The sequence below is a fragment of the Hyla sarda genome, chromosome 6 (genome assembly GCF_029499605.1).
Source record: "Hyla sarda isolate aHylSar1 chromosome 6, aHylSar1.hap1, whole genome shotgun sequence".
Lineage (NCBI taxonomy): Eukaryota > Metazoa > Chordata > Amphibia > Anura > Hylidae > Hyla > Hyla sarda.
Genome location: NC_079194.1, coordinates 199995174 through 200013882, shown reverse-complemented (window position 1 = coordinate 200013882; position 18709 = coordinate 199995174). Strand labels below are relative to the sequence as shown.

Genomic DNA, 18709 nt, shown 5'->3' with positions numbered 1-18709 from the left:
GCATGCTGCATATGATTCAGGGTCATCCCACCTACCCGCCTTGCTGCCTTCCCAGAGTTCCTTGCCCCATGTCCTCACATGTGGATCCGCCATTTTAGATGCCCTGGAGCCTGGACCGCCGCGATATTCGGATTCGTTGTGAAGCTAATTTTTCCTAAAATTCTTAACAAATTCGGATTCGTCAGATTCGATTCACTCATCCCTAACGTGAACCAATACCTAATGTTGGGAAGCTGCAGTTGCTGCATGCATTTGAAAGGAATTGACCCAACACTGTCAGATCATATCCTAATGCACTAGGTAATATATGGACATGTTTAACAAACTTACCCGTGGTGAGTGCAGCAGAAGGGTGTTACGCCGAGCGCTCCGGGTCCCTACTTCTCCCCGGAGCGCTCGCGGCGTCCTCCTCTCTGCAGCGCCCCGGTCAGACCCGCTGACCGGGAGCGCTGCACTGTCACTGCCGGCGGGGATGCGATCCGCGTAGCGGGACGCGCCCGCTCGCGGGTTGCATCCCAATCTACTCACCTGTCCCGTTCCCCGGCTGTCACGTCCTGGCGCGCGCGGCTCCGCTCTCTAGGGCGCGCGCGCGCCGGCTCTCTAAGATTTAAAGGGCCAGTGCACCACTAATTGGTGCCTGGCCCAATCAGTGTAATTAGCTTACATCTGCTCCAGGCTTATTTAAACCCACTTCCCCTTCCTGTCCTTGCCGGATCTTGTTGCCTCAGTGCCTAGTGAAAGCGTTTTTGTGTATGCCCTCACCAGTGTTACCAGACCTTCTGCCGTTGCCCTTGACTACGAACCTTGCCGCCTGCCCTGACCTTCTGCTATGTCTGACCTCGCCTCTGTCTAGTCCTCCTGTCCCGCGCCACTCTCAGCAGTCAGTGAGGTTGAGCCATTACCGGTGGACACGACCTGGTTGCCACCGCCGCAGCAAGACCATCCCGCTTTGCGGCGGGCTCTGGTGAAAACCAGTAGCAACTTAGAACCGGTCCACCGGTACGGTCCACGCCAATCCCTCTCTGACACAGAGGATCCACCTCCAGCTTGCCGAATCCTGACAAAGGGAAAGGAAGCCAGGGACTATGCGATGTCCTGTCAAGGATAATGATTCATTACAATTCATTATATGCTTCCACCGGGCACCACTCATGATTTGTGAGAAGTACCTTACCTCAACCCCTTCCTCTGGTGTCTTACTGGAGAGTGAGATCCTGAAATGTTCACAAAGCTGAGAAGCCTCCACTGCAGCACCTATAGGAATATTTCATTGGTTAATCTTAAAGCAAAAATTTTAGCCAAGGTCTTGACCATTTGACTAACAAAGGTGATCCTATTAGTGATGGGGCTAGATCAATCAGGATTTATGCCCTGGAGAAGAAACTTAGACAGTTTTATACAAATCAACTTCAACATGACAACTCCGGTAACAGGGTGACAGCACCAACTCATCAAGTGCAATGGGTGTTTTTAGGTCAAGTTCTGAAATGTATTCTGTTGGCTACATATCTCTTATTTGAGACCTACTGCATGCATACTGGCCAATGGCTATTTGTCAGACCTCTTTCCACAGGTTGAGGAATAAGGCAGGACATTGCCACACCTGCTCTTTGCACTGGTTATGGAGCCCTTGTCCACACTTATTTACAGTGCCTTGGAAAAATGAGGGTTGGGATATAGTGGGTAACACTGAAAAGCCATCCTTACACACAAGAAACATTGTGGATAAAGAGGCATCTGGAGGCGTTACGTCACAATCTCAACCCTAGTAGTGGATTTCTTTACTGATTGAATGTGGTTGTTCACAAGGATGTTCGGAGGTTTTACATATTTGCAGTATGTTACTGGAAAACTAAAGGCCTGGGCCACATTAATATTTTTAAGATCATTTTGCTTTCTAAGTTACTTTATCTGTACAGTGTGGTGTTCATATTTTTGTCCGCGTCCCATTTCCTTACAATAGATAAACTCCTTCAGATTTCTTCCCCATGGTTGATTCAACAAACTCTGAAAACTCCATATGAGAATTGGGGATTGGCCTTGCTGGACTTATATATCTATTATGAAGAAGCTCAAGTGTCCTTTGGAGTTTGGTGGATCTGACCTGATACCAATAACCCTAGTACCCTATTACAGACTCCTACGATCAAACAGAACTTTTATTTCACAACATTTTAGTGTTAAAATAACCAATATTGCCAGAGTTCTGTTTGTACATTTGCAGGACTCGCCACTCCAATAGTCTTTCATAAAATAGAAACTGGACATTGTGACAAGAGAAGATTTGTTATTAGAGAGTTAGCGTTGACGTGACACCTAGTCATTAGTGGCATAGATCAGCTTATTTAAAACAAATGGTTGCATAGAGTCTACCTAACCCAAACACCCTAAGTACTTGTGAAGCGTCTGCACAAGATGTAATGGAGCCTGAGGTACCTTATATCACATGATTTGAAAATACCTAAGGTTACGGGTTTACTGATCAAATCTTTACACCTTCCTAAATAAAGAACTGCCCCTGCGAATAGTCTATTAGGTATCATCGAATACCTTATCCCCACCTTACATGTTTGCAAGCTCTGTAGCTCTACTTCAATGCTCTTAAATCTTTGTTGTGGTGGGAATGGGCTTTTTCATGATTTCATTTTTTAATCCTCTGATAGACCTTGATAGATAGAATAAAACACTCTAAAAAATGCACATATATGTATGTTTTTTGCATCCCCCCCCCCCAGTTCTTTAATAGAAATTCATGAATCATATGATGATAGAATCACATGACTTGTAATGAGCAAAACACAGGGGGAAAATGCCACATAAAACACCTATACTAATACATACCATTTTAGGGGATAACGCCACAAAACTGCATCATAGAGATAAAAAATAGAGTTGTTTTTAAGGCCAAAAAACACCAAACAAAATTTGTGTCTGAAGAAAGCCTTAAACATCTTTTACTTCTGGAATGTTTCTGGTGCATATAGTGGATATAGTGATGAAGTTTTCTTATTTCAGATCTGCTGAATGCATCAACATACATTTACAAAGACAACAGAAGGCCAACAAAGTTATTTGCAGGTATGTAATATAATAAGTGAATATCACTAAAACCTCTGTGGAAATGCAGTATTGAAGAACATGGTAACAATAGTAATGATGATAATAATAATACCTTCCTACTGTTACGCCGAGCACTCCGGGTCCCCGCTCCTCCCCGGAGCGCTCGCTACACTCTCCTCACTGCAGCGCTCCGGTCAGTTCCACTGACCCGGGGCGCTGCGATACCGCCTCCAGCCGGGATGCGATTCGCGATGCGGGTAGCGCCCGCTCGCGATGCGCACCCCGGCTCCCGTACCTGACTCGCTCTCCGTCAGTCCTGTCCCGGCGCGCGCGGCCCCGCTCCCTAGGGCGCGCGCGCGCCGGGTCTTTGCGATTTAAAGGGCCACTGCGCCGCTGATTGGCGCAGTGGTTCCAATTAGTGTTATCACCTGTGCACTTCCCTATATCACCTCACTTCCCCTTCACTCCCTCGCCGGATCTTGTTGCCATCGTGCCAGTGAAAGCGTTTCCTTGTGTGTTCCTAGCCTGTGTTCCAGACCTCCTGCCGTTGCCCCTGACTACGATCCTTGCTGCCTGCCCCGACCTTCTGCTACGTCCGACCTTGCTTCTGTCTACTCCCTTGTACCGCGCCTATCTTCAGCAGCCAGAGAGGTTGAGCCGTTGCTAGTGGATACGACCTGGTCACTACCGCCGCAGCAAGACCATCCCGCTTTGCGGCGGGCTCTGGTGAAAACCAGTAGTGACTTAGAACCGATCCACTAGCACGGTCCACGCCAATCCCTCTCTGGCACAGAGGATCCACTACCTGCCAGCCGGCATCGTGACAGTAGATCCGGCCATGGATCCCGCTGAAGTTCCTCTGCCAGTTGTCGCTGACCTCACCACGGTGGTCGCCCAGCAGTCACAACAGATAGCGCAACAAGGCCAACAGCTGTCTCAACTGACTGTTATGCTACAACAGTTACTACCACAGCTCCAGCAATCATCTCCTCCGCCAGCTCCTGCACCTCCTCCGCAGCGAGTGGCCGCTTCTGGACTACGACTATCCTTGCCGGATAAATTTGATGGGGACTCTAAGTTTTGCCGTGGCTTTCTTTCCCAATGTTCATTGCACTTGGAGATGATGTCGGACCAGTTCCCCACTGAAAGGTCTAAGGTGGCTTTCGTAGTCAGCCTTCTGTCTGGAAAAGCCCTGTCTTGGGCCACACCGCTCTGGGACCGCAATGACCCCGTCACTGCCTCTGTACACTCCTTCTTCTCGGAAATTCGAAGTGTCTTTGAGGAACCTGCCCGAGCCTCTTCTGCTGAGACTGCCCTGTTGAACCTGGTCCAGGGTAATTCTTCCGTTGGCGAGTATGCCGTACAATTCCGTACTCTTGCTTCAGAATTATCCTGGAATAATGAGGCACTCTGCGCGACCTTTAAAAAAGGCCTATCCAGCAACATTAAAGATGTTCTGGCCGCACGAGAAATCCCTGCTAATCTACATGAACTCATTCACCTAGCCACTCGCATTGACATGCGTTTTTCCGAAAGGCGTCAGGAGCTCCGCCAGGATATGGACTCTGTTCGCACGAGGCGTTTCTTCTCCCCGGCTCCTCTCTCCTCTGGTCCCCTGCAATCTGTTCCTGTGCCTCCCGCCGTGGAGGCTATGCAGGTCGACCGGTCTCGCCTGACACCTCAAGAGAGGACACGACGCCGCATGGAGAATCTCTGCCTGTACTGTGCTAGTACCGAACACTTCCTGAAGGATTGTCCTATCCGTCCTCCCCGCCTGGAAAGACGTACGCTGACTCCGCACAAAGGTGAGACAGTCCTTGATGTCTACTCTGCTTCTCCACGTCTTACTGTGCCTGTGCGGATGTCTGCCTCTGCCTTCTCCTTCTCTGCTGTGGCCTTCTTGGACTCCGGATCTGCAGGAAATTTTATTTTGGCCTCTCTCGTCAACAGGTTCAACATCCCGGTGACCAGTCTTGCCAGACCCCTCTACATCAATTGTGTAAACAATGAAAGATTGGACTGTACCATACGTTTCCGCACGGAGCCCCTTCTAATGTGCATCGGATCTCATCACGAGAGGATTGAACTTTTGGTCCTCCCCAATTGCACTTCTGAAATTCTCCTTGGACTTCCCTGGCTTCAACTCCATTCCCCAACCCTGGATTGGTCCACTGGGGAGATCAGGAGTTGGGGGCCCTCTTGTTCCAAGGACTGCCTAAAACCGGTTCCCAGTAACCCTTGCCGTGACTCTGTGGTTCCTCCTGTAACCGGTCTCCCTAAGGCCTATATGGACTTTGCGGACGTTTTTTGCAAAAAACAAGCTGAGTCTCTACCTCCTCACAGGCCTTATGATTGTCCTATTGACCTCCTCCCGGGCACTACTCCACCCCGGGGCAGAATCTATCCTCTGTCCGTCCCAGAGACTCTTGCCATGTCTGAATACGTCCAGGAAAATTTAAAAAAGGGCTTTATCCGTAAATCCTCCTCTCCTGCCGGAGCCGGATTTTTCTTTGTGTCCAAAAAAGATGGCTCTCTACGTCCTTGCATTGACTACCGCGGTCTTAATAAAATCACGGTTAAGAACCGCTACCCCCTACCCCTCATCTCTGAACTCTTTGATCGCCTCCAAGGTGCCCACATTTTTACCAAACTGGACTTAAGAGGTGCTTATAATCTCATCCGCATCAGAGAGGGGGATGAATGGAAAACGGCATTTAACACCAGAGATGGACACTTTGAGTATCTGGTCATGCCCTTTGGCCTGTGCAACGCCCCTGCCGTCTTCCAAGACTTTGTTAATGAAATTTTTCGTGATCTCCTATACTCCTGTGTTGTTGTATATCTGGACGATATCCTGATTTTTTCTGCCAATCTAGAAGAACACCGCCAGCATGTCCGTATGGTTCTTCAGAGACTTCGTGACAATCAACTCTATGCCAAAATAGAGAAATGTCTGTTTGAATGCCAATCTCTTCCTTTCCTAGGATACTTGGTCTCTGGCCAGGGACTACAAATGGATCCAGACAAACTCTCTGCCGTCTTAGATTGGCCACGCCCCTCCGGACTCCGTGCCATCCAACGTTTTTTGGGGTTCGCCAATTATTACAGGCAATTTATTCCACATTTTTCTACCGTTGTGGCTCCTATTGTGGCTTTAACCAAAAAAAATGCCGATCCCAAGTCTTGGCCTCCTCAAGCGGAAGACGCCTTTAAACGGCTCAAGTCTGCCTTTTCTTCGGCTCCCGTGCTCTCCAGACCTGACCCATCTAAACCCTTCCTATTGGAGGTTGATGCCTCCTCAGTGGGAGCTGGAGCTGTCCTTCTACAAAAAAACTCTTCCGGGCATGCTGTTACTTGTGGGTTTTTTTCTAGGACCTTCTCTCCGGCGGAGAGGAACTACTCCATCGGGGATCGAGAGCTTCTAGCCATTAAATTAGCACTTGAGGAATGGAGGCATCTGCTGGAGGGATCAAGATTTCCAGTTATTATTTACACCGATCACAAGAACCTCTCCTACCTCCAGTCTGCCCAACGGCTGAATCCTCGTCAGGCCAGGTGGTCTCTGTTCTTTGCCCGATTTAATTTTGAAATTCACTTTCGGCCTGCCGATAAGAACATTAGGGCCGATGCTCTCTCTCGTTCCTCAGATGCTTCTGAAGTTAAACTCTCTCCTCAACACATCATTCCTCATGACTGCCTGATTTCCACTTCTCCAGCCTCCATCAGGCAAACTCCTCCAGGAAAGACCTTTGTTTCTCCACGCCAACGCCTCGGAATCCTCAAATGGGGTCACTCCTCCCATCTCGCAGGTCATGCGGGCATCAAGAAATCTGTGCAACTCATCTCTCGCTTCTATTGGTGGCCGACTCTAGAGACTGATGTGGTGGACTTTGTGCGAGCCTGCACTATCTGTGCCCGGGATAAGACTCCTCGCCAGAAGCCCGCTGGTTTTCTTCATCCTCTGCCTGTCCCCGAACAGCCTTGGTCTCTGATTGGTATGGATTTTATTACTGACTTACCCCCATCCCATGGCAACACTGTTATTTGGGTGGTCGTTGATCGATTCTCCAAAATGGCACATTTCATCCCTCTTCCTGGTCTTCCTTCAGCGCCTCAGTTGGCTAAACAATTTTTTGTACACATTTTTCGTCTTCACGGGTTGCCTACGCAGATCGTCTCGGATAGAGGCGTCCAATTCGTGTCTAAATTCTGGAGGGCTCTCTGTAAACAACTCAAGATTAAATTAAATTTTTCTTCTGCATATCATCCTCAATCCAATGGACAAGTAAAAAGAATTAACCAGGTCTTGGGTGATTATTTACGACATTTTGTTTCCTCCCGCCAGGATGACTGGGCAGATCTTCTACCTTGGGCCGAATTCTCGTATAATTTCAGAGTCTCTGAATCTTCCTCCAAATCCCCATTTTTCGTGGTGTATGGCCGTCACCCTCTTCCTCCCCTCCCTACCCCCTTGCCCTCTGGTCTGCCCGCTGTGGATGAAATTTCTCGTGATCTTTCCATCATATGGAGAGAGACCCAAAATTCTCTCTTACAGGCTTCTTCACGCATGAAGAAATTCGCGGATAAGAAAAGAAGAGCTCCTCCCATTTTTTCCCCTGGAGACAAGGTATGGCTCTCCGCTAAATATGTCCGCTTCCGTGTCCCTAGCTATAAGTTGGGACCACGCTATCTTGGTCCTTTCAAAATTTTGCGCCAGATTAATCCTGTCTCTTACAAACTTCTTCTTCCTCCTTCTCTTCGTATTCCTAATGCCTTTCACGTTTCTCTTCTTAAACCACTTATCATTAACCGTTTCTCTCCCAAATCTGTTCCTCCCACTCCTGTCTCCGGCTCCTCGGACATCTTCTCCGTCAAAGAGATTTTAGCATCAAAAAAGGTCAGAGGGAAAACCTTCTTTTTAGTGGATTGGGAGGGTTGTGGTCCAGAAGAGAGGTCCTGGGAACCTGAGGACAATATCCTGGACAAAAGTCTGGTCCTCAGGTTCTCAGGCTCCAAGAAGAGGGGGAGACCCAAGGGGGGGGGTACTGTTACGCCGAGCGCTCCGGGTCCCCGCTCCTCCCCGGAGCGCTCGCTACACTCTCCTCACTGCAGCGCTCCGGTCAGTTCCACTGACCCGGGGCGCTGCGATACCGCCTCCAGCCGGGATGCGATTCGCGATGCGGGTAGCGCCCGCTCGCGATGCGCACCCCGGCTCCCGTACCTGACTCGCTCTCCGTCAGTCCTGTCCCGGCGCGCGCGGCCCCGCTCCCTAGGGCGCGCGCGCGCCGGGTCTTTGCGATTTAAAGGGCCACTGCGCCGCTGATTGGCGCAGTGGTTCCAATTAGTGTTATCACCTGTGCACTTCCCTATATCACCTCACTTCCCCTTCACTCCCTCGCCGGATCTTGTTGCCATCGTGCCAGTGAAAGCGTTTCCTTGTGTGTTCCTAGCCTGTGTTCCAGACCTCCTGCCGTTGCCCCTGACTACGATCCTTGCTGCCTGCCCCGACCTTCTGCTACGTCCGACCTTGCTTCTGTCTACTCCCTTGTACCGCGCCTATCTTCAGCAGCCAGAGAGGTTGAGCCGTTGCTAGTGGATACGACCTGGTCACTACCGCCGCAGCAAGACCATCCCGCTTTGCGGCGGGCTCTGGTGAAAACCAGTAGTGACTTAGAACCGATCCACTAGCACGGTCCACGCCAATCCCTCTCTGGCACAGAGGATCCACTACCTGCCAGCCGGCATCGTGACACCTACATATTTGGTAGTGCCTTAAAAAGCTTGGTATCACTCACACCCTGTCCCCAATGGGGTTCTATCTGTGATTGGCACTACAGGGGGCATATAGGGCAAGAACTGTGGAGCCCACTTAGTGTTAAGACATTTTCAGTGGCTTACTCTTTGGACTGTATTCCCCAACCCATGGCCCTCAAGCTATTGCAAGACTTCAACTCCTATCCTGATAGGAGTTGTAGTTTTGCTACAGACTGGGGACCACTGTCTAAGGAATTAGCCAATTAATTTTAATTAATAGACAACTCAAGATGAGGAACAGATATTTTTTAAACATGTTGCTAACTGTGAAATATTATATTGAAAACTTGTGAATTTTTCTTGTGAAACAAACTACGGTATTCTTTTTTTTCTTAATGTGTCATTTGACAACCACTAGAGGGAGATATGTATGCATGTTATATTCTCCCAGCTGTACAGCTATAAAACAAAATTAGAAAGATACATATTGTATTAATTGATGTTTGCTATAAAAAGTTAATTGGTAATTGGTAAATATTAACTTAGTGATAACTCTTTTGTCAGTAATAATGGTGTTCATACTGGTTGCCATCCAACTTTCTCATAAAAATGATATCAATAAGAATGGACTAATAGAATGTAATGACCTGTATCACTCATTAGTGTATGTATGTGATAGTTATTAAATATGTAGAACCAAGGATGCTGTGGGCACAGCTGAAAGATGATGTCTTCAGGCGCTCTCCAAAGGGGGTTAATAAATCTAACCGAAACAGACCAGTAAAATAAAAAAGGATTTATTGGTATACAAAAGGACAACTCATTTCTAGGGGCGGGACCCCCTCTTCCTCAGGTCCACTGATTGGATAACAAAGACAGTGATGATTTTTATACCGTTGTAACCCGCGAAAATCACCTGTCCATCTAGAACTGGTGTGGCGGTATAACATAAAAACAATAAATTATACATAAATAATGCATAAAACATGCCACATAAATATATATGACCAACTCTTACAAAAATGACATAGATTTCAATAAAAAATCCTAAAAGAAAAATGTATATGTCATGACACAATACATTTTTTGGGGGGTGGGAATTTTTTATTGAAATCTATGTCATTTTTTTAAGAGTTGTGGCATGTTTTATGTATTATTTCTGTATAATTTATTGTTTTTATGTTATACCGCCACACCAGTTCTAGATGGACAGGGGATTTTCGCGGGTTACAACGGTATAAAAATCATCACTGTCTTTGTTATCCAATCAGTGAACCTGAGGAAGAGGGAGTCCCGCCCCTCGAAACACATTGTCCGTTTGTATACCAATAAATTCTTTTTAATTTTACTGGTCCGTTTCGGTTAGATTTATTAAACTCCTTTGGACAGCACCTGAAGACATCATCTTTCAGCTGTGCCCACAGCATCCTTGGTTCTACATTTTATGACCGTTGGAAGGACAGGATCTGATGCTGGCTGTACTCCATACCTATTAGCCACACTGTTGGCTATAAGCACATGATGGTGTTGTGCTCATAGTACAACACATAAAGGTGAGCGTACAATGTTGCACTACAGAATACACATCCAGAGAGGATTAATGGCACATAGTTGCGTTTCTCTTTCTGTTTTTGTTTTTTAGGCTATATCTATAGTTATTGAATAGGATTATATAGGTTACAGAGACTTCATGGCATTTTGATTCACTTTGGTACATAGTAGCTATACGCTATATTTTAAACAGTGTGAAAATGGTAAATCTCTCTCATTATGTTATGTATGTGTGCTAGTTGTGTATTGTAAAATTGCAAATGCATGAAAAAGCTGCCAAGAAGCAGAGATGAAAAGTACTATTACATGGGATAGCCTGTCAGTCAAAACTAGAGCTACTAGATTTATGATCACTTTGATGATAAAATATTCTCATCTTACAGATTTAACAAGTGTAAACTTGGGAAGAATGACATCACTACCCTTATGATGATACTCCAACAGAACCTTAACCTATTTGAAGTCAGGTATGTGTCTTGTAGGGTCCTCGTAGGCTGTTTTTTTTTTTAACATATATGTTTAGATTGTCAATAGAATAAATGAAATTCTAATTTGAATACAGTATGGGCTAAAAGCACCAAGAGACCCCGGGGTTCTGTATAGTTGCATGCAAAATATGTTTTGGGTATACATTCTACCTTATCCATGTCTTATACAATGAAAATGAGCTATAGGCTCATACAGTTCCATACAGTAATACCACCAAAAGGTGATTGAAAGATGCAGGCATACAGGCCCAGATGTATCAAAGAATGTCTACGGTAGAGCTATTTTCCCACGTTTATTTGGGTGGTGGGTTTGACTATCGTGCATCTTATTTATCAAGAAGGTGGAGCAGGATGATGAATTTTGCGCAGCTCTGCTGTGGTGGGAAAAGCTCTACCACATACACTTCTTCTAGACTCTTGTGAGGGAGGGAAGTAGACACTTTCCCGGGTCCTGAATTTGGCAGGTTAGGTATTTTTTACTTAAAGGGGTACTCCGCTGCCTGTGTTGTTTTTTGACCATGTTCCCTTGTTTCTCCTAGCTATGTGTTAGCATGTGTTTGGTTTCATTATTGCTGAGAGTTTAGTGAGAATCCTACCTTAATTTTTGGCCGGATGTTGGGTAGTTCTGTTTAGACCTCTTCACTGGCGACCACTTTTTTTTGGCTTGTCCTCCATGTTGTGCTCGTGACGTGGTTTTCCTGGTTTGTGACGTGCATTGCGCTGTCCCACTGTGTGATTAATTCTGCTCTGCCCCTTCTTGAATATTCATTTGTTAATACTCTCATCTCCTCCTTTCTTTTGCCCGTTACTACCTTCTCATCCAATAAGGTAGTTACTGTGACGCAGGCGCGCGTCTGCATCTCAGTGTCTTTTCTTCCTGTGTAGTTAGGTTGGCCTGAGTGTTCTCGCCGCGATCCTGCAGATGCGATTGGTTTAGTTTGCGCATGCGCACACCATGTTCCTCGGCTTCATGACAGTACATTACTGCCAGTAGGTGCGCACACAATAGCAGGAGGATGACACAGGCTTAACGATCCCTGATTGGCCCACGCCTCACAGACTTCAGTGCTAGCATGTTAGACTGCAATTAACCTGTTGAATGCCAGAGCCAGAGGGAAAAAAGGGAGGCGTCGCTAAGGATATTGAAATAAGCAAAGGAGGCAAGGTTACACAATGAGGAAGGGTGTATAGGGGGCGGAGAAAGAGAAACAGAGGGCAGAAAACAACAAGCAAAGGGGCAGATTTTACAAAGACACCACGACCGCAAAGACTACTGGGAAATTTTGTTCCAAAAGGAAAAGAGACAGGAAGTCACAACAGAAAGCACAAACGAGTATAACACAATGGGGAAGCTACACAGCAGTGTGTACAGCCCAGGTCACAACTGAAGGATAAGGTAAGCTACAATATAGAAACACACTTGGGCACAAAAAACACTGGCTCAGCGGAGTACCCCTTTAATTTCACAGAGCTGCCGGGACATTTTTACTTGCATTTAGACGCTACAACCAAATTTGATTGTGGTGTCTAAGGGGATAAAGCCAGGCATCATCATGATCGGTGATGTCCGGCATTAGAGATGGTTCCTGTTGGCAGATAGCCGCCACCACCACCCAGCTATGACCTGCGCTCAGCTCCTGAGCTTGTGTCATAGAAGGGGAGTGGGACGCTGCCATCCACAAGAGGTTAAAGGTTGAATTGCGGAAAGTAGAAGTGATTCTCACGCCTACTGTAGGTGGTGTAGCTTTGCGCCTAAAAAAGTACACTAGCGCACAAAATAGCGACTTTTGACAAAAGTCGCAAATGATAAATACGTGAGCACTGCATGGTCAAAAAGAAAACGTTCTAGGGGTAGGCAAAAAGAGTGAAACTGTCTATATCAAAAGATGTATAAAAGTCTCTAAATATGCTGCTTGCGCCTGAACTGCGCCAAAACATAGACAAAAATGCTCTAAAGGCAATGAAAAATCTCCCCCACAGTTTTTATATAACACCACAATACAGTGACTATTTAGTACCACAATGCAGCAACTTTATAATACCTCCACATACCTGATTATATATTATCACCATACATTGACCAAATAATACTATCATATGTGCATTGCATAATACTTTACTACAGTAACTAGATAATATCACAATGATTCAGTTCAACAATACCATCATACACAGACATACACTATAAGGGTATGTTTACATAGAAAAATGCGTTGACAAATCCCCACAAAAACACACTGTTTCCAGCTCCCATTCAATGAGGTTTTAAGAAAAAAAATGCTTAAAAACAGTGCTAAAATCTGTGAAAAAAACCTGAAAAACCACATCGAAAGAAGCTTTAAAATCAGAAAAAAAAAATTTGCTGTTTTTTTTTGCCTTTGTGAACATATCCTAACATGCTGGTGTTGATGAATGGCCTGCAAATAGACCCTTCCTCAAAACCATCTTACACATTTGATATACACTACAATGCTGATTGTGAGCCAGACGTCACCAGCCGGCTTCAGTTCCCAATCTTTCTAATGCTCTTATTGCTGCATGAATCTGCTGTGATGTTTGATAAACAGCAAGCTTTTCCATAAGTGTGGCCACTGTTATAGCTGTAGGTGATGTTCACATAGGCATTTATAGATATTTATGGACATTTATCAACGGGTTTAGTCAGGTTTTCTTTACTATAATTGTCGCAAAATTGTCGCAACTGCGACTACGCGCTTTTTCGTGCGACATTTTGACTGGAAAGCGAGAAAAGCAAGTTTTCCTAAAATTTACTATGTAGTAATAATTTTAAAATGGACTACGGATAGTCAGGTATTTATTAACTGCGACAGTCGCAACTGCGCAAAAAAAAGTCGCAACAGCGTTAAAAATTGACTAAATTTACTCCAGCTCAAACATGGAGCAGAAAAAGCTACTACCAAAGTAAAAAAGGAAAAATTGCTTACGTGAAAGAAAATTATCAACAGGCTGAAAGCAGTTGATAAATACGTCACACATAAGCAAAAAAAAAGTAAGGAAAAAATTACTAAAAAAAGGAACACATAAGCAAACATTGATAAATGTCCCTCATTGAGTTTAGGTGGGAATTGTGGGAATTGCTGAAACAAATATTGGTTCGTACACAATTACTAAAATTGTTCCCTTATAAGGTCCTTAAATGGGCACTGTCATGAAAAATTATTTTTGATATGTTGTAGTACTTAAGTACTACAACATATCTCTAATATACTTTTATTTAAAAAAATGCTTTAAAAACATGCTAAAAGCAATTTGAAATTCGGCCACTAGGGGGCACCCTCCTAGTGGCCGAATGCAGTGCGGAGTGACGTCACTGCAAAATTCCGACTGATTCCGTCAGGGCATCAGTCGAAATTTTGCGCAGGTGCAGTAACAGCCAGGACTGCGCATCGGCTTCCCGCACTCGCCGACGGCCCTGCTGCAAGGTGCGGGTGGCGCGGGGGGGCTGCTCCTGCAAGGTATGGGGGGCGCGGAGGGTTGGCTGCTCCTGCAAGGTGCGGGGGGGGGTGCTTCTGCAAGGTACGGGGGGCGCTGCTGCAAGGTATGGGGGGTGGGGGCGCTGCTGCAAGGTGCAGGGGGATGGGGGGCGCTGCCACAAGGTACCGGGGGCGCTGCTGCAAGGTACGGGGGGGGGATGGGGGGCACTGCTGCAAGGTACGGGGGGCGCGCGGGGGGGTGTTTGGGTGTTACTTACCGAGCGGCAGGAAGAGGCTCCCCCGCACCCGTCCCTCCCGCATCGGCTCCTGGCTTACTCCTTCCCCCATGAAACTCCTGTCCTGGGTGCCTCCAGTTGTTTTACCACTACAACTCCCAGCATGCCCTGACAGCCAAAAGATGTCAGGGCATGCTGGGAGTTGTAGTGGTGAAACAGCTGGAGGCACCCTGTTAGGAGAACTAAGGGCGGAAGTGCCGGCCCCAGCAGGCATCAGTGACGTGGTGCCTGCTGGGGAAGTCTGCCTGGTAGTGAGCACACTACCAGGCAGGCTAAATGCCATTTTAAAAATAGTAAAAAAATAAATAAAGGCAGGGAGGGTGTTAGGGATAGAAGGGCAATAGGCAGGGGCAGAAAAAAAAATCATGATGGTGGGAGCTACCCTTTAACTATTGATACATATTGCCGTCATTGTCCTGGGGATGTGACAGATGAATTGCCATATAGTGTTAGGGTATATCTCTACAGAGCTTTTCATCTATTTACTATAAGACCTTCATATTTCTTTACTATGTCACAGAGTGTGTATTGAGTAAAAAAATCTTTTACAGCATGTGCTCAAACCATCTATCAGAGGACGGCATTCTGCAGCTACTCTCTTCTATTAAAAATTTTACAGAGATCAATGCCAGGTAAGGAAGAAATTATTTTTCAAAACTACTAACCAATGTATTGTGTTCCATACGTGTAGACAAGTTTTATTATTATCAGTAGAAAATTAGTCCATAGCAACTTGTCAGCTTCATTTCTTATTTCATCCAGTTTGAAGTCACCACTATCATTTTTATCACAAATGGGAAAAATTTTATTTTATAATTTTTGTTTTATTTCTTTAGGTTTTTAATGTTGTTTTCAATGAGATGCAGTACCTACATCTGCCCTAAAGATGTCACTAGCGTAACTGCTGTCACCAAAGTGACCACTATGCGGAAATACCAATATAAGAACATAATAAAATAAATGCCTTATGGAAAAGAAATATTTTGCGAAAAAAGAGATAGAACATTTGTGACTCTATATTGCCCCTTAATAAAAAAATAAATAAAAAAAACATAACTGAACTTGGTGAAAGTGGTGATCTTACATAAAGTTCATACCCATGTGCAGGAAGCCAGTATGAAAATATACAAAATCCATGTGGCTTTCTATAGTCATGGCCGTAAATGTTGGCACCTCTGAAATTTTCCTAGAAAATGAAGTATTTCTCACAGAAAAGGATTGCAGTAACACATGATTTGCTATACACATGTTTATTCCCTTTCTGTGTATTGGAACTAAACCAAAAAAGGGAGGGGGAAAAAAGCAAATTGGACATAATGTCACACCAAACCCCAAAAATGGGCTGGACAAAATTATTAGCAACCTTAACTTAATATTTGGTTGCACACCCTTTGGAAAAAATAACTGAAATCAGTCACTTCCTATAACCATCAATAAGCTTCTTACACCTCTCAGCCGGAATGTTGGACCACTCTTCCTTTGCAAACTGCTCCCGGTGCTGTACAGTGCGACCCAAAATCCATTGTTAATCCTCAGATTTCATGATGCCTTGCACACATTGAAGGCACCCAGTGCCAGAGGCAGCAAAGAAACAAAACAAAAAAACTTATTTCACTGTAGGTACTGTGTTCTTTTCTTTGTAGGCCTCATTCCATTTTCGGTAAACAGTAGAATGATGTGCTTTACCAAAAAGCTCTATCTTGGTCTCATCAGTCCACAAGACATTTTCCTAGAAGGATTTTGGCTTACTCAAGTTAATTTTTGCAAAATGTAGTCTTGCTTTTTTATGTCTCTGTGTCAGCAGTGGGATCCTCCTGGGTCTCCTGCCATAGCGTTTCATTTCATTTAAATGTCAACGGATAGTTTGCGCTTACACTGATGCTCCCTGAGCCTGCAGAACAGCTTGAATATGTTTGGAACTTGTTTGGGGCTGCTTTTCCACCATCCGGACTATCCTGCGTTGAAACCCATAAGGGGTTAAAAAACTGCAATTGGGCATGCTGGGAGTTGTAGTTTTGCAACAGCTGGAGGCACCCTGGTTGGGGAACGCTGATATACTGTATACACATTAATGTTTCCCAGGGTGCCTCCAGCTGTTGCAAAACTACCAGCATGCCTAACTGCAGTTTTACAACAGCTGGAGGCACCCTGGGAAACACTGGTGTGTGTGTGTGTGTGTGTGTGTGTGTATCAGCTTTTCCCAACCAGGGTGCCTCTCTCTGTTTTAAAACTGCAATTGGGCATGCTGGGAGTTGTAGTTTTGCAACAGCTGGAGGCACCCTGGGAAACACTGGTGTGTGTGTATATATCAGCGTTTCCCAACCAGGGTGCCTCTCGCTGTTTTAAAACTGCAATTGGGCATGTTGGGAGTTGTAGCTTTGCAACAGCTGGAGGCACCCTGGGAAACACTGGTGTATAATATTATATATATATATATATATATATGTATATATATTTACACATTCAATTCCCACCCAACCCCTCACATACAGGGCCACTTACAGGCACCTACAGGGAGCGGCAGTGGCTCTGTCTTCCACGAGCTCCGGAAACAGTGGCAGGCCGGTACAGTAGGCAGGCGGCAGGATGGTGCTTCTTATGTGCAGCCAACACAGTGCCATGCGGGAGGTTGGATGGGGATTTTGCACGCGAGGGGGGGACACAGGGACAGGGGGTCTTGGATGTCCGAGGTTTCCACGCCGCTAACACTGTAGCGGGGTAGCGGGATGCTGTGCTGGGGGGTTTGCCCGTGCTTACACAGTAGCATGCCTGGAGTAGAGGGGGAGGGGCGGGTTCTTCTTGCGCGTCTTACAGGTAGTGGGGCCTGAGTGAGGGGCGCTGTGCTCTTCAGCTATGGACCAGCCGCGGCGGCTAGCCGCTTTAATGTGGGGCTCTAGGGATAGCTGCTTTGGTCCCCCAGGAATGAAAGGCTCAGGGCATCTGCCCCTTTTGCCCCGTGTTAAAGAAGGCACTGAATGGAGGGGATGTGACGTGACATCATGAGGGGAGCGTGGAGTTATGTAATGTCTCCAGTCCCGAAAACTTTGGTTTCCGAACCTCGAGGCGCAGCTCCGCACATAATGCGGGTGCTGCAGGGAGAACGCGGGACATAGGGGATAAAATGTCTAAAGCTGGAATACCCCTTTAAGATTTGAATTGGTTTTCTGTAAGTGGTAAAGTCAGTAATGTAGTCTATAAAAGGACAAAAACATCTAATAGTACTGAGAGCTAGCACTATTAAGAGGGTAAGGGTCCATTCACACTATGCTTCAAAGATCCGGCAGCCGGGCTGGGAAATTTCAAAACCGGGCACTCCCATATCCCAGCCTGACTGGCGCAGAATCTCATTCATTTAACCTCTTAACGACTTTGGATGTAAATGTATGTCCTGGTGTGGTGGTACTTAACGCACCGGGACGTACATTTACTTTATATACTATACATAAAGCGAGCTATCATCAGCCAGGGACCAATCAGTAATGGTGGACATCAGCGATCGCGCTGATGTCTGCCATTAACACCTCAGATGACTTGATCACTACTGATGACGGCATCTGCGGCAGTGCAGCACTTTGAACGGGGGATCTGATTCTTATGGCCCAAATGGGCTTAGTCCTTAAAGCGTACCCGTCAGATCCAACAAAAAAACTCTTTTTAAATATATCACTCAGTACCTAATCCTGACCATGTACATCTAATTTTTATGTGTCTAGCACCTTTATTTTTTTATTACACTTTTAATTTAGCTCACTAGTCTGACTTCCTCTCAAAGGGAGGGGGCGTGTCCTCACTGTGCAGGTCTCCGCCCCCTCCCTCAGTATGCTGTCTGCTCACATCTCCCCTAGCATTAGCAAAACTACAACTCCCAGCTTGTCCTCACTGACAGTAGCGTGACACAAGCTGACAGTGGGAGGGGTTTTCCTCCAGCTGTGAGCCCTGCGCTCACAGCTGTCAATCAAGGAAGTGTGTCCATGACATAGGTGATGATGCATGGACACAGCAGGACTAGTATGTGTCCAAGCAGACAGTTGTTTGACTGGCTTTTTCAGTATGAAATACTGAACATTTTCTAATGAAAGCAATTGCAAAACCTATTGGTTTTGCATGGTTTACAACATATCAAAAG

At 45.9% G+C, this 18709-nt stretch overlaps 1 protein-coding gene across 10 annotated transcripts in view; it reads left to right on the top strand.

Moving 5' to 3' along the window:
• The window catches only part of NLRC5 (NLR family CARD domain containing 5), a 247515-nt gene that overhangs the window by 149275 nt on the left and 79531 nt on the right, over positions 1-18709 (top strand). For all 10 annotated transcript variants that reach the window (XM_056526173.1, XM_056526171.1, XM_056526178.1 and 7 more), the window contains 3 exons: positions 3016-3078; positions 10749-10832; positions 15135-15215. In XM_056526173.1, coding sequence (XP_056382148.1) covers positions 3016-3078; positions 10749-10832; positions 15135-15215 — 228 coding nt within the window. The remainder of the gene's footprint in view (positions 1-3015; positions 3079-10748; positions 10833-15134; positions 15216-18709) is intronic.